The sequence below is a fragment of the Echinops telfairi genome, unplaced genomic scaffold (assembly GCF_000313985.2).
Source record: "Echinops telfairi isolate 266 unplaced genomic scaffold, ASM31398v2 ScPeMD7_70;HRSCAF=299, whole genome shotgun sequence".
Taxonomy (NCBI): domain Eukaryota; kingdom Metazoa; phylum Chordata; class Mammalia; order Afrosoricida; family Tenrecidae; genus Echinops; species Echinops telfairi.
This window is the reverse complement of record NW_022103968.1, coordinates 22,149,698-22,163,210: the sequence shown is the minus strand read 5'-3', so window position 1 is coordinate 22,163,210 and position 13,513 is coordinate 22,149,698. Positions and strand designations below refer to the sequence as shown.

Here is a 13,513-nt window from a genome sequence, read left to right as displayed (position 1 = left end):
GTCATTGCATGTGTTTTGTGAGTCTGAAAAGAACTTTATACATTGGCATCAGACATATGGATTAATATTGGACTTATGGACTTGATCTGGACTGGGCTGGGATGTTTTCTCAATATTCAATTGCTCTTGTATATAAACCTATTCCTTATACACATATGAGTGTCTCTATGAGTTTGTTTCTCTAGTCTACCCGGACTAACACAACAGGTAATGCAACAGTTCTGAAGAGGTGGACAACAGCCTTTTGCTAAGAGACTAAGCTGAGAACCTATTTTTGGAGCAATAATTATCTACGTACCTGCATTTCCTCAGCTCTTGGGCCATGTGGTATCATCCACTGGGTGCCTCCAGGGGAAGAGATTGTACTGAAAACTCTAAATTTCCTTCTGGATTAAAAAAATATATATACCTTGGGAGATGTAGTTTTCTATCATTTCTTTTCTTTGGAGTAATAAACCTGGGAATGCCCAGGGGTGGTTGCCCTAACCCATTGCTTGTTCATGGAAATGGAGTATGAATCAATATACATTTAAGACTTGCTTAAAAGAAAGGGCCTTCTCAAATTGTCGGTGAGCATTTCTCTGAGAAGGATAGGCCACGCCTCCTTTGTTTTCTCCTACCATGTTTTGTGTATGAAATTTGGACTTGGATTTAAAAATTATAGATGTTCCACTTCTTAGCTGCTTTATTAGATGAGGAGAATGAGCTTCCCCTTTGAAGCTCATAGGAGAGAGGCGTTCTGAACAGACCTGGCAAATGGAAATATGGCCGATGACATCCCCGAGGGTTCTCTGTGGTAGCTGCACACTTTGTGAAGCTGGCCGTCAGCGATGCTCTTACGACTTATACTCAGCCCCGAATACCTTTACCCTTCATTAGTATATGCTACCCCTGACTTTACTAATGCCCGGATTTTTATAGATTTTCCTATAAAAGTGTCATAAATATCTATTGTTTTCCCTTACTCTCCGGGCAGAATGAGCATCACAGAGGACAAGGCACGGGGACCGGTGACATGGTGCATATCCACCGCGGCGCCAGTGCTGAGTCTGCATCTATGAGGCTCCACAATGGATATCAGACTGAAGCTCTCAGGATAGCTATGGCCATCCATGGGCTTCAGTTCTTTCTTGTCATTCCTTTGCCACAGGGTCCCTCTCCGAGGACAGAGGGGAAACGTGCATGGGCAGAATAGGAACTGTTTGCACTCACTTCCACCAGAGCTTTCTTGATGACTCGGCTGATGTCCCGCCTCCACTCAGGGATGTCTGGGTTGTAGTCGTCCAGGTTTGGAGAAAAGGAGAGTCGCAGGGACTGGAATTCCTCTGGGGACACAACAGCAGGGGAATTAGCACCACTGAAAATGTTCTTCCAAAAAGCTGATGTGGATTTGTATCATATACAAAGCCCTGCAAAAGGGTCTCTCCCATTTGTAGTCTTCTCAAGGTTTTTAGAACACCTTGCCTCCATTGTTTCAAGAGCCTCCTCTTTCCAGACCCAAACCCTTTGACTTTGAATCAGTCCTTTGTTCTACAGGAATGGGCCTATCTGAAAGTTAGTCCTTTGTTCTACAGGAATGGGCCTATATTCAAATCACTGCCGCAAATGGCTGGAAACAGGCAGTGGAACACATGGCCTTGATGCCGAGTCGGTGAGGGCTTCTCAGAACCCACCTTGGTCAATTATGCTTTCTGGAGTTGAACCTCAAAGACTAGTTGCTATTCTGCTAAGCCTCGCTCATGGTGCCCCACCCCCGCCCCCCGGTATGGCAAAGTAAACCTGTGTCCCCTAGAGTTTTCAATGGCTGAGTTTTCCGAAGTAGATTCACAGATGTTTCTTTCAAGACAACGAGGTTGAGCTGGGTCTCCACTCTTCATTACCTTCCTCCCTGTGTTCTCTCTGCCCAGGGACCCTGTCCTTCCCACACCCCTATCCGATGGTGCTCATTCCTATCCTGTGTAAGTCCGCCTCACAGCAGCCCACGGGGCTTCTTCTTCTGTTCATTCCATTCTCATCATTCGGTCTTTCCACAGAGAGGCCTTCTCAGTGACTAACCTCAGGTAGCTCCCCCTCCCTACCCCCCGCCAAGCATCTTTCATTATATGGCCTTCTGTAATTGTTTGTAATTATCTCTTGTGGTAGAATAAAATTTCTTAATATGGCTCTTCTACCCAAGTCTCTGTGACGCCCACCAAATGATTGAGACTATGCAAATAGGGCATGGCATGGGCCCAGGCGGTGTAGTGGTTCTCTGTGAGGCTGCTAACTGCAAGGGGAAGCAGTTCAACGCTCCCATAAAGAGGTAGTCTAGGAAACACAGAGCGGGAAGTGCTGTTCTCCCCTATCAAAAGAGTCACAGTGAGAGTGGAGTAATGCTCGCAGAGGGCATTGGTCAGTTTTCATGACGACGCCTTTGATTAGAAGGATGAGCCATCTCTGAAGTTGCAGCAGCAAATGGAAGTCCTAGGCCAGTGATTCTCAACCTTCCTAATGCCTTGACCCTTTAATACAGTTCCTCATATGGTGGTAACCCCCCCAACCATAAAATTATTTTCGTTGCTACTTCATCACTGTCATTTTGTCACTGTTATGAATCGGGCGACCCCTCTGAAAGGGTTGTTCAACCCCAAAAGGGGTAGTGACCCACAGGTTGAGAACCACTACCCTAGGTCCTTCGGAAGAGCATGGAACAGCGCATTTCTGATCTCTATCTGAAGGGGTGGAGACCAAGACCAGAGGACAAGAGATGGCCATGAATGCTCCAGGACAAAGCACGAGGAGCAGGGCCTAGTCTTGGGGCTATGGATCTGTGAGACAGAGCAACTGGCAGGTCTCCTGGTCCAGGAAGCCAGAGACCAAAGGACCACATGGCTAGGAGGCTGAAGACCAGAGAGAGACTTGGTTTTGGACTGAGGAGAGGTGTTGCTATGGACCCATGGTTGATTCTGACTTGTGGTGATCTTTTAACTTCCCCAATACAGCCCTAGAATTGTGAGTATGATCTATGAGTTCTTTGTAGCCATTGCAACAAGTGATCGCAGCCAGCAGAGAAGTAGTGTGCCGAGTGTCAGTGTAGTAGGGAAAGGGGGATGGAGATGTGGGCATGCCCGACCTCTGCCTCTTGGTAACAGGGAAGGCAGAGAAGGTCAGATATGCTGTTTATTGCATCTCCCAGTTTTTAATTACGTGATTTCTGCATTTGCCGGAAATATAACAAATGATAAGTCCTCATGGGCAGGGATGCTATAGTCCTGACACTTGAGGCAGCATGTAACACATAATAGACATTCACCGAATCTATGATGTACTTGATGAATGCATGTTTACTGAATAAATACCTGTATAAATTGCCTGGAGACTCTGGAACTCATGCCTGTACTTATTCCACAAATACATATTCTTTATTTTCAAACCCACAGTAGAAAGCATGTCCTTGTGTTTCGAAAGGGACTATGTGGCATCGGTGCTGCCCATTAGACATTCTGGACACAGAAAAGCCCACTTGTGCATTTCCTAACAATGCTGACGTGTTCCCAAACACGTGCTCTGAGGATTTTTATATCACACCGTTTTGTTTGAAGCAGTTGCCATATTCCAAGGAAGTATTTTTCAAAGCTTGACTATTCTATGAGTCACTGGCCTCCTATGTGAATATCACTGCTTCTGCTGTGATGGAGAATAACGAAATGCATATTAATAAGTACCCACAGTAAATGGAGCCAAGCACTGGGCTCTTACTGTGTGCTTTGCAGATGGGGGCTGTTGTCCTTATCATATTCCGCACAGGGCTTCATCCAATAGCTGAGACTCTGTTCTACAACTAAGGGAAGATGTCTGTCTCAGCAAAAAGACACAGATGGGGAGAATGATGCCACTCTCCCCATGATTACTCAGCATGTCCACAGCAAGGCAGCCGGGAGGATGGCAGAGGAACGCTGGACTGAGTTTCTTCAACACATCGGGAGGGCTGAAAAGGCTAAACATCAAGAAAATAGTTGTTTTCCTTTTTTGTTTTTGCAGCAGCTTAAAGAGATGAATGCTAACATCCACACTCTTTTTATTAAGTAGTTGAAGGCAAGTCTATGCCCCAGAGCAAATCAGGGAAGCGGAGAGTAAATTGTGTTCCCTGCCATCTTCTGTGCGGCTTTGGGTAGACAGCCCTTCCTCCGTCAACGTCACTATATACAATGTCCCGCATTCACATCCATCATTCAAGCATGGTCTCACAGGCCTGGAGAACCTGAATAGTATAAACAGTTAACACTTTCAGTGGCTAACCAAAAGCTCGGTGGTGGAGCTGCTCAAGAGGCATCTTGAAAGAAAGGCCTGGAAATAAAAAACTAACAAAAACCACCATTGGAAATGACCGGAGCCTATGGCACACAATTCTACTCTGATATACATGTCAGTGCCATGACTCAGAGTTGCCTCAAAGGCAACCGGTTTGGGTTTTAATCGCATACACGGAACTCCAGACAGCTCATCGGAAAGGGCACGTGGAGGATGGTGGGTGGTTGAGCAGTTTAGTTGGGGTGGGGCATCGGAGGTTTGACTTCTTAGGGAAGCTCTGAATGGCTTGACTTTCACATTCAGAAAGTAAGCAAAGGGTGAGAGCCTGTCAGAGGAAGGGGGAACGCATCCTTGAGTAGCCATTTAGAGATGGTAGGAGGGGGAAAGGTGATACGGAAAAGCCCCTCTGATCTAACATTCTTAAGATCTGTTTGTTTAATAGATTTACTTTGTACTTTCTCATCTGTAAAATAGGGATAATTATGGAATATTTCTCATCATGCTGTTTAGGGAATTTAATGAAACAGACCATATAGGAGACTTCAAAAACTCCATAGGAAATGAAATGAAAAGATAATGGAATTTTCCCACAAATGGTTTAAGGGCCTTAATATAAAATGCTTAGAAAAGGGCTGCTTTAATGTTCATAACTACCACCACTACCACCACCACCACCCTGATTATTCTTACATCTGCCCTTAAACAGCAGAATGATTGAAAGCCAGGAATTTATATGTCTGCACCACAGATTCACTTATATAAAATGGGGCTGGCACAGGTAAGTCTAAGGTTCCTCTGGAATTCTAATGAAGGCCATTGATAATATCCCTAATGAAGAGGAAGTCTATGGGGTCATGGGTCAGTGCTCATCCGTACTGCTGATGAGGTCGACGGGGATGGGAAGGAAAGAAGGCACCAGAAAGAGACAATTAAGCAGTAATTTCAGAGTCTGGGCTCTGGGGCTGGATGGCTGGGTTGGAAGCCCAGCTCCACAATGGGGTACGTTTTTGTTTTGTTTTATGTACACATGATGGGGATAGTTTCCAGTACTACATCCTTGGGATCATAGAGGATTAAGTGCATTTCTGGCACATGAAAGGGAGAGAAGGTGCAGTAAAAGCTCTCTCCCATTATACACAGTAACTGTGTGGGATCCTAGGTTGCCCCCAACCCCATTTACTTCCAAACACCACTTGGTGCCAGAAAGCCTCTCTGGGAGGGAGAAGGAACATATTGTGAATCTAACACCCAATCGTGGGAGAATTGTGTTAAGGCCATTGAATACTCACCCACATCCCTCTTTGCTTACTTTCTGAATGTGAAAGTCAAGCCAACAAGGTGAGAAATGAAAAACGGCGGGGTTTCACCCAGACAAACAGTCTAAAATAATCTCATTGGGATCCATTAATTCTGGAACGGAGGCCTTCAATATAATTTGGGCCACAAACTAGTTTGTCTGTCTCTCTCTGTCTTTCTCTCGCCATAGTATTTCCTTCACTTAGAAATTCTTATCCGATTTGTCAAATTTTAATCTTTCATCATCTATGCATACTCTTTCTGTATTAATAATAAAAGTTAACTTTTTAATCATCCCCCAGTCACACTGAGTGCATCTCATCTGAATCGTCTCTATGCATAAAAAAACAAGGTCAATTTGTATAAACGGTTTTTCAATCTTCCATTTTCCTCCCAATTGATCCCCAAATTGTTCAGGACAGCTATTCCCTGCTACCAATATCAGATCTATGAGTAGGCCTCGTCTCTGATTATTCGGACCCATCAATTGCTTTTCATTCAGCAAAGTTAATTTTTAATAATATTCATTTGCAGAAGAGATTTTAAGAGTGTTTAGCTATTTGTAGTTTCCTCTTGATAATCAGGAATTCTAAAGTTGAATTAGAAAAAAGTCTCCATTCACTGTTTCCTGTCATCATAGATTTTAGCCGTTCAAGGACAACTCAAACTCTGAATGAACATAGTGAGCCTGACACTGGGTAAAACCCTCCAGACCCTCCTAGGATGAATGAGCCACAAGTTCTACATGCAACAGAGTCAACGTAAGGGTCTAAAACAATCAGTACCCCGGGCGTCTTATGTCCATGGCAGAAAGACTGTGCTGCCTGGGGTCCACATCTTCATGAAAGGAGAAGAGCCTTCGTTGGGCCTACTCTGCTCTCGGTACAGGTGCTAGGCTGGAAAGACCAGCACCTGGTTTTGAGAGCCTCCGGTGAGCATAAGGGCGCTGCTCAATCAATGACGGCGGGCACTTACCATACACCGCAATGGTCTTGGTGTCCTGCAGGATGGCATTCCCAGCGGATACCTGCACTGTGATGGTGTTCATCCCTTCAGAAAGAAACTTAACTGATATGCTTCCTTCCAAGGTGATCAAGGGCTAGAACAAACAGGGCGCAGGGAGAAGTTAAAGTTGTTTTGGGACTGGTGAGACAGCTCCAACCCTGACCCACCAGCAAGCAATTGAACTCATCGGGAACTCTTCCTGGGTACCACAGCGGAACTGACTCCATCCATGCCTCCCCTGGGAAGTCATTGGAGCAGTACGCTCAAGGGAATCTGCCTCTTCTCTGTGAATTGAATGCTCTTTGCCAAGAGCATCCTGATTCTGTGCTCGGGAGATGGGATATATGGCTAGATTTCCCTGGCTGTGGGAGAACGTGTCTGTCTGTACAGCTGTCTTGTACCTACCACACAGATCTATGAATGCAAAGACATTGTAAGATCAAACCAGAATAGGGAGTTCATTTTAGTCCCCAAGAAGTCGTTGTCACTGAAAATCTATAAACTGCCATTGTTCACTTCTGGAATGTACTGTGGATATAAACAGTATGAGAATGGAACACAGCTACATGGTTAGACCGTGGTGACCTTGCATTCCTTAGTTTCCTCTGCAAAGCTCTATCAGCAGTTTCCTGGAAGTAGCTGCTAGGGAAACAAGTATTAATTGGATAGTGGTTTAGGGACTCGGGGGTGGAAAAAAAAAAAAGGAGTTGGAGTGGTGCCTATGCTACAAACGGACGCCCGAGTCCGGGAGGAAAAGGTGATTAGCCTCCTGCCCTCCCTTGACTCGCTCCAGACAAGCTTTTCTTTCCCATCTTCTCTTAATTAATTGTAAAATCAAAATTCATTTAACTCCCTGTATGATTGCAGTAGAAGTTTACTCAATTGAGTCAGCTGAGAATCTGGTTTTCTTTTCAAAGAAAAAATGCAATAAAAGGAAGATACAGAAAAAAGTTGTTTAGTATTTTCACCTTCCAGCCTGTGCTAGCAGGTTAATCACATAGATTCTGTCTTTTTCAGCTGTGGGCAATGGGCCCAACTGAAGCCATAAAGTGGGCATGCCTACTTTAAGAAGGAATGGAAATGGGCAGGGGAGGAGGGGAGCAGGCTTCTTTTAAGTTTAGTCACATTAGCAGTAGAGATGAATAAGTCCTTCCACAATCAGGCTGGGAACAAATCGAGATTCCATGGATGTGGGTCTTGGCAAAGTTATGATTCCAGCAAGAGTCAAAATTCAGCTCTGGGGTAGAGAAGATTTATTAATATAAGATGTGTGGCCTTGAAAAAAGCAAAGCCATCAAGTGAAAGAAGCAACTTTGCTTGAAGAGAATCAGACTTCCCAGTCTGATCCCGAGCAACTCATTCGTGTGCCCTTTGGGAAAGGACACTTTGGGGCCTAGGAACCATTGCCTAACGTACGAGTGCAAGCATTTTGATTTCTGAGAAGGGGGTGTGTTCTGACCAAACAGAGACGACAGCCTGGTGTGGTGGAAAGAGCCATCAGTGGAGGCATCAGAAGGCCTTGGCCTTGGCCTCAGTGTGAGTCGGCTGGTGGAGCTTGGAGTGAACTACTTCACCACCCTTATCTCCTTATTCTCATTTGCATAATGCAGACATCATAGAGAAGGTTAACATTTTCTACCAGTTTTATCATGCCTGCTGTCTATTAATGAATTTCTGTGGGTGGGTTTCCATTGGGGACCTGTTTCTTTTGCCTGACAAGCATCCATCCAGCTCTTCCTTTGGTAACCCCTTCTCACTTACTCCTTGTCCGTGTGGCTGTCAGGAAGACTACTTCTATACCCCCTCTGCCGGACCACTAGTACATAATTCTTTTAGAATTTTTCAGAGAGGGGGTTCTTCTTTTCCCCTGAGCTTTGAAGGTTAGGTTGCTAAGGCTCACAGCCAAAAAGTCTGCACTTGAAGAAAGCCAATGTAGACAGAGGATGGTAGAAGTCAGGTGGAGGTGGAGGCGGAGGCAGAGAGTGAGAGGAAGAGAGATTGGTTGATTGCACAGACTGATGAAATAATGTGAGTACTGAGTTCTTGCTGTCCCTGACGTTAGAATTAGCCCTAAACTCCAGAGGCATGTGAGCCAACTCATTCTTGTTTCTGCTGCAGCAGATTTGAGTTGAGCTTTGGTTACTAGACCACACCCAGAAAGGTGACCCACCTCCGTATTGTTTCCTTTCCACCACACATAAGTGAGGGTGCCCACTTGGCTGGGCCACAGCACTGCAGTTGCGTTGACCTCTTTGTTCTTTGTGGTGACGAAGGGAAGAGACAGGTGCACGTGTTCCAAGGGACCTGAGGCACAAGAGAAATGGGGACCATAGGAAAGGAAGAGCTTTTTTGATTCACTTCTCTGTTCTGAAGGAAACAACATATTCACCCTTGAAGCCTCCAAGGCTTGTATCACCTGTTCCGTGTTTCCCCTGTTTAGAAGGAAAGACTATATTGTGAACAATTGTATCTCAGCATTTTCTATCTACTGATCTTTCTACCTGTCAAAAAACTTGAGTTACTCGTGTTTAACATTTAGAAGTAATTGATGAAGCCCTTGATTGGACAGGCATAATCTTAGAATTCACAGGTGGTAAACCAGGATGGTGAAAAGCCCAGAGAATCCATGTTCAAAGAGAAAATAAATCAGTTGACTCTATAGATGGTTATTCTTGACTACCTTGTGTGTGTGTGTGTGTGAGTGTGTGTGTGTGTATGTGTAAATGTGTGTGAGAGTGAGTGCAAGTTGTTTTCTTGTGTGAGTGTGTAGAAAGCCATTCAACGGAGTAAGCAAGAAATAAACTCTGATATTGGGTGAAGCTTATCCTGGACGAAGGTGTACAAGAATGGGAAGAGCGAGCTGCAGCTCAGCTTCCACCCTTGAGGGCTCACATTAACCACAAATCTTAACCAAAGGTCTAAACTGCACAAGGATATAAATGCTCCCTTTTGAGTGAGCAGCGAGCCCGATGGTGGAGTGGGTTACCCATTGGGCAGTGAGCTCGATGGTGGAGTGGGTTACCCATTGGGCTGATCCCTACAAGGTGGGCGATCAGAAACCATCGGGAGAAAGACGAGGCTCGCGACTCTGGCAAAGATCTATAGCTCCGACCCCTCAGGGGCACTTCTACTCTGTCCTATGGAGTCACTCTTGGTGCTGAGAATGTTTTTGTTGTTTTGTTTTTTTTCTGCTGTGAGTCATAAGGGCGTTCACTACAACAACATATCCGCTCTTTGGGTCCCTCTCTCCTCGAAAACTGTGGCTGCATTTGAGGTGGACATGATACAAGTCTGACATCAGCAGCATTTCCCAGAGGTTGGTAGAGTCCCGTATCTCTGGCCTCCCTTCCTGGAATTAATACTACTCTTCTTCTGCTTACCCTTGAATGTGTTTAGCAGGGGCCTATCCTTGCCTCTTTCTCCCGATCGCTAACATCTTCTTGGGGGCAGTATCTCCTGCACTCTGAGTATCAAAGAGGAGATGATGTCAAGGGCTTCAAAGTCACCCTTGGGGCTCCAGACCCAATCCTCCTGATGGTACACACTACCCACGCTCATCCGGGGCTGGTTCTAGAAGTGGTAAATCAGGCAGAGTTTTTGCTTGCTGCCACCCACACGAACTCCCCGAAGCCCTTCATCTCTCTTCATGAGAGCTCCTTTTTACCCTCCCCCATTCAGCGTCCAGGCTCCTTCTCGAAGAACTCCTCTTTCTCCGTCCATTACAACTCCTGTGCTGATTTTCCTTCCTCTCGCCTCTCTCATGCATCCTCCAAACCATTATGAAAGGGACTGGCCTGTCAAGAAAGCCAAGGTCATCGTGGCATCCACTGTTTCAAAATGAAGATCCTCAGGGATTCATTAGGAGAGTGATAGCCACCACAGACTCATGTAACATTTCTGGAACATGGGTCAGAGGCCTCCAATTCTTTCTGGTAAGAATGCTGCCCATTTACCTCTTTATCCAAAGGCGGGCTTTCCCACTCCCATAAAGAGGGAAGAGTGTCAGAAACCCACAGGACGGGTGGTCCTACCCTGGCCCGAGGGTCACTATGAGTCAGCATCGGCTCAAAGGCAGTGAGGGTGCGACACACACGCTGTCGCGTTTCAGGCACACCGCTGACATGTAAGGGTGAATTGGGTAGATGCAGAAATGCTGCATTTCCCTGCTCCTGCCATCTCTAGCGAATAAGAGGCCTGGTGATGAGCGTGAGGATAGCACAGCATCTCTGGCTCATAAACCATACGCGAGAAGGTCCTTATTTGTAAGTCAGCGCACAGTTTGACACAATACTAATGGCCACCAGGATCGCTTTTACAGAGTGATAATTAGATGGTACATATACTGCGAGGACTCTTTGGTGTATTTTGTCTCCTTTGATCCTCTCCACAACCTTATGAAGTAGGCGCTACCAGTCCTACTTAAGAGATTTTAAAAAGAGAAAGATAAAAGAACAGGTGCTGGCTTAGGCCTCACAGATGAGAAACATCCATTCCAGGTGCGGAGCCCCAGTGGCGGGAGTGCGGAGCCCACGTGCTCGCCAGTAGGCAAATGCACAAGACCTTGTCAGTCTTGTTTTAGCGAGAGGTCCCTCGTGAGGCAACACTCACTGATCAGCAGTTTCTGGGCACTGAGGAAGCATCCGGAATAAGCTCTACTTTATTGCCTGGCTCTCTTCTGTGCCAGGAGGCCATGCCCTGGCCACCACGGGGCCTTTGCTTCCATCCTTTTCTCATGCCCCTGTCAATCTTCAATCTCAGTCCCAGCGACCCTCCAAAATGCTCTTCCTCACTCCCAGGCCTGAGTCGCTAAAGTGAATCACGTGGAATGCAGGAACTGGGGGAGCTCAGTAAAATTGCTCTTTTGAAACCAAGGGGGTTGGTTTTCTTCTGTCTCTCTCTCACACACAGGGCAACTGCAACATTTAAAAAACCCAGTCCACTAAAGCCAGGAAAATGACTAGGTGCTTGATAAATTCGAAACCAGAATAATGTTAACGACACCTGGCCATTCATTCATTTAGTGCCTCTTCAGTGCTACCATCTGGCAGTCATCGTTTTCGGTGCTCAGGATACCTGGGGCTTGGTGGAGCCTAATTATTTGGGGGAGGGGGGGAGGTGAGAGAGAATGGTGCCTAAGAAAGCCTCTTTGGGAAAACAGCATTTGGCCGAATGGGGTGAAGTCATGTGCCAAGGATGCCCTTGGGGTTCTGGGTGAGGGGACAAGAAGGGTATGTGTTTACCACATGTGAGACACACCAAGCCAGTCAAATGGCTACAAGAGAGAGAAGGAGGGGTGGTTAGAAGCTAACACAATCTTAGAGGTCGTCACCACTGCAGGTCAGCCTTACAGGCTCTGGAGGATGTACATGAGTGTGGGCGTGGCTTCATTCTTGTATATATTTATAAATATAAATATAAACTCCACTGCCACGGGCTCCATTCTGACTCACAGTGAGCCCACGTGTTTCTCAATGGCAGTACTCGCATGGTAGTAGGTATCCAATAAATGACCTCTACGGAGGGGATCCAAGTCACCACCCTTTCCATTGAGAGCCTCATGCCAAGCACTGCAGCGCCAGGGGCCGAGCATTGGCAGGAGGCATCCGCACAGTGGGCGTGTGGGATTGGCTTCGGGGAGTTCCACAGATCCTTGCTTTCCATTAATTCTGAGACATTTGATACAGCTGATTCCTGCTTCCCACAGTCTTTCTTTGACACTTTTCTACCGTGTACAGAGGGTGCAGTTGGCCCTAACAGAGCTGACGGGCTGCACTGAGAAAGCCAATCATGCTGTGCCTCACAGCACCATCATACAGGTGTCTGCGACACACAAAAGGAGCAGTAGATGGCGCTGAATCACTTCATATGAATCTTTCTGGGCCTTGGAGAGACTGGGAATTGTGCAAATTGGGTTTCCCTCTCCTGCCTTGTTTTGTTCTTCCTATATCTGTCTGTCTGTCTGCCTCTCTCTCTCTCTCTCTGTCTTTCTCTCTCTCTCTCTAACTCCTCTCCTCTCTAGCATTTACAACCTAGATTCTTCCTCTGACTTCTTAGGTATCATATAACTGTTGGTCTAAATATTTAATACAAATGAAAAAATATGTAAGTCCAGTAGAAGAAATACAATGCACAAATCAAAGTGTATCAGAGATTAGAACCAAGAACAGGCATCCTCCATAATTAATCTGTTAAAAGCAGACCCTGGACCCCCATGCAGACATTCTGTCTCTGTGGGTCTGGACTGGGGTGGCCTGGGCACTGTCCGTTCATCATGGCAAAGCATATGAGGCAGGTGGGTAACTAGAACAAATGGATGGACCGGTACTGCCCAACATCATGATGCGGGAGTCACTGCAGAGCACGCATGGATGCTTAGGGTCCACTGTGTCCCCTGAGAAGAGGACTCAGGAAGGGCTGGCATTCCCACCTCACCCTTTTCCCCACTTCCCATTCTGCAAGGATGCACAACCTTCAGGGGTATTTTATTTTTTCCTGCAGGATCGAAGGAGGCAGGGCAGCTTTGGGCACAGAAATCTGCATGCTTCCCCACTCCTCCCCGTCCAGCTGAAGGCAGCACTGGTTGCACGCAGGGTCTCATTAGTTTGCAAAGTAGCAGCGCCCTGTGTGCATGCTTTCCCCAAGGGAGTTCTGCCTGTCAGACTACAACAGATGACCCAGCAGCGTGGCCAACCCTTCCTGGAGAGCTTGCAGCTCAAACACTGTCTCCACTTCTGGCTGATGACCTTTGCAAACCCGTATTAAAAAACCTGATTTGGAATCAAATCACCTTGCTGCATGGGAGAGAGGAGGGAGTGGGTGTAAGTCAGGCTGAAGGCTTTTGGAGAGCTCAGGGAAGGTGCACAGCTGTGGGGAGGGCGGGCAGGAGGGAGGTACAGAGGACAGCCTTGGTCAGCTGCACTTG

At 46.4% G+C, this 13,513-nt stretch overlaps 1 protein-coding gene across 1 annotated transcript in view; it reads right to left on the bottom strand.

The window, feature by feature from the left end:
• Positions 1-13,513, bottom strand: part of SORCS1 (sortilin related VPS10 domain containing receptor 1) — a gene marked incomplete at its 5' end in the record, with an annotated part of 617,874 nt that overhangs the window by 42,316 nt on the left and 562,045 nt on the right. Inside the window, 3 exons of the mRNA XM_045291424.1 lie at positions 1,213-1,325; positions 6,562-6,685; positions 8,762-8,895. Of these exons, the coding sequence (XP_045147359.1) occupies positions 1,213-1,325; positions 6,562-6,685; positions 8,762-8,895 (371 nt within the window). The remainder of the gene's footprint in view (positions 1-1,212; positions 1,326-6,561; positions 6,686-8,761; positions 8,896-13,513) is intronic.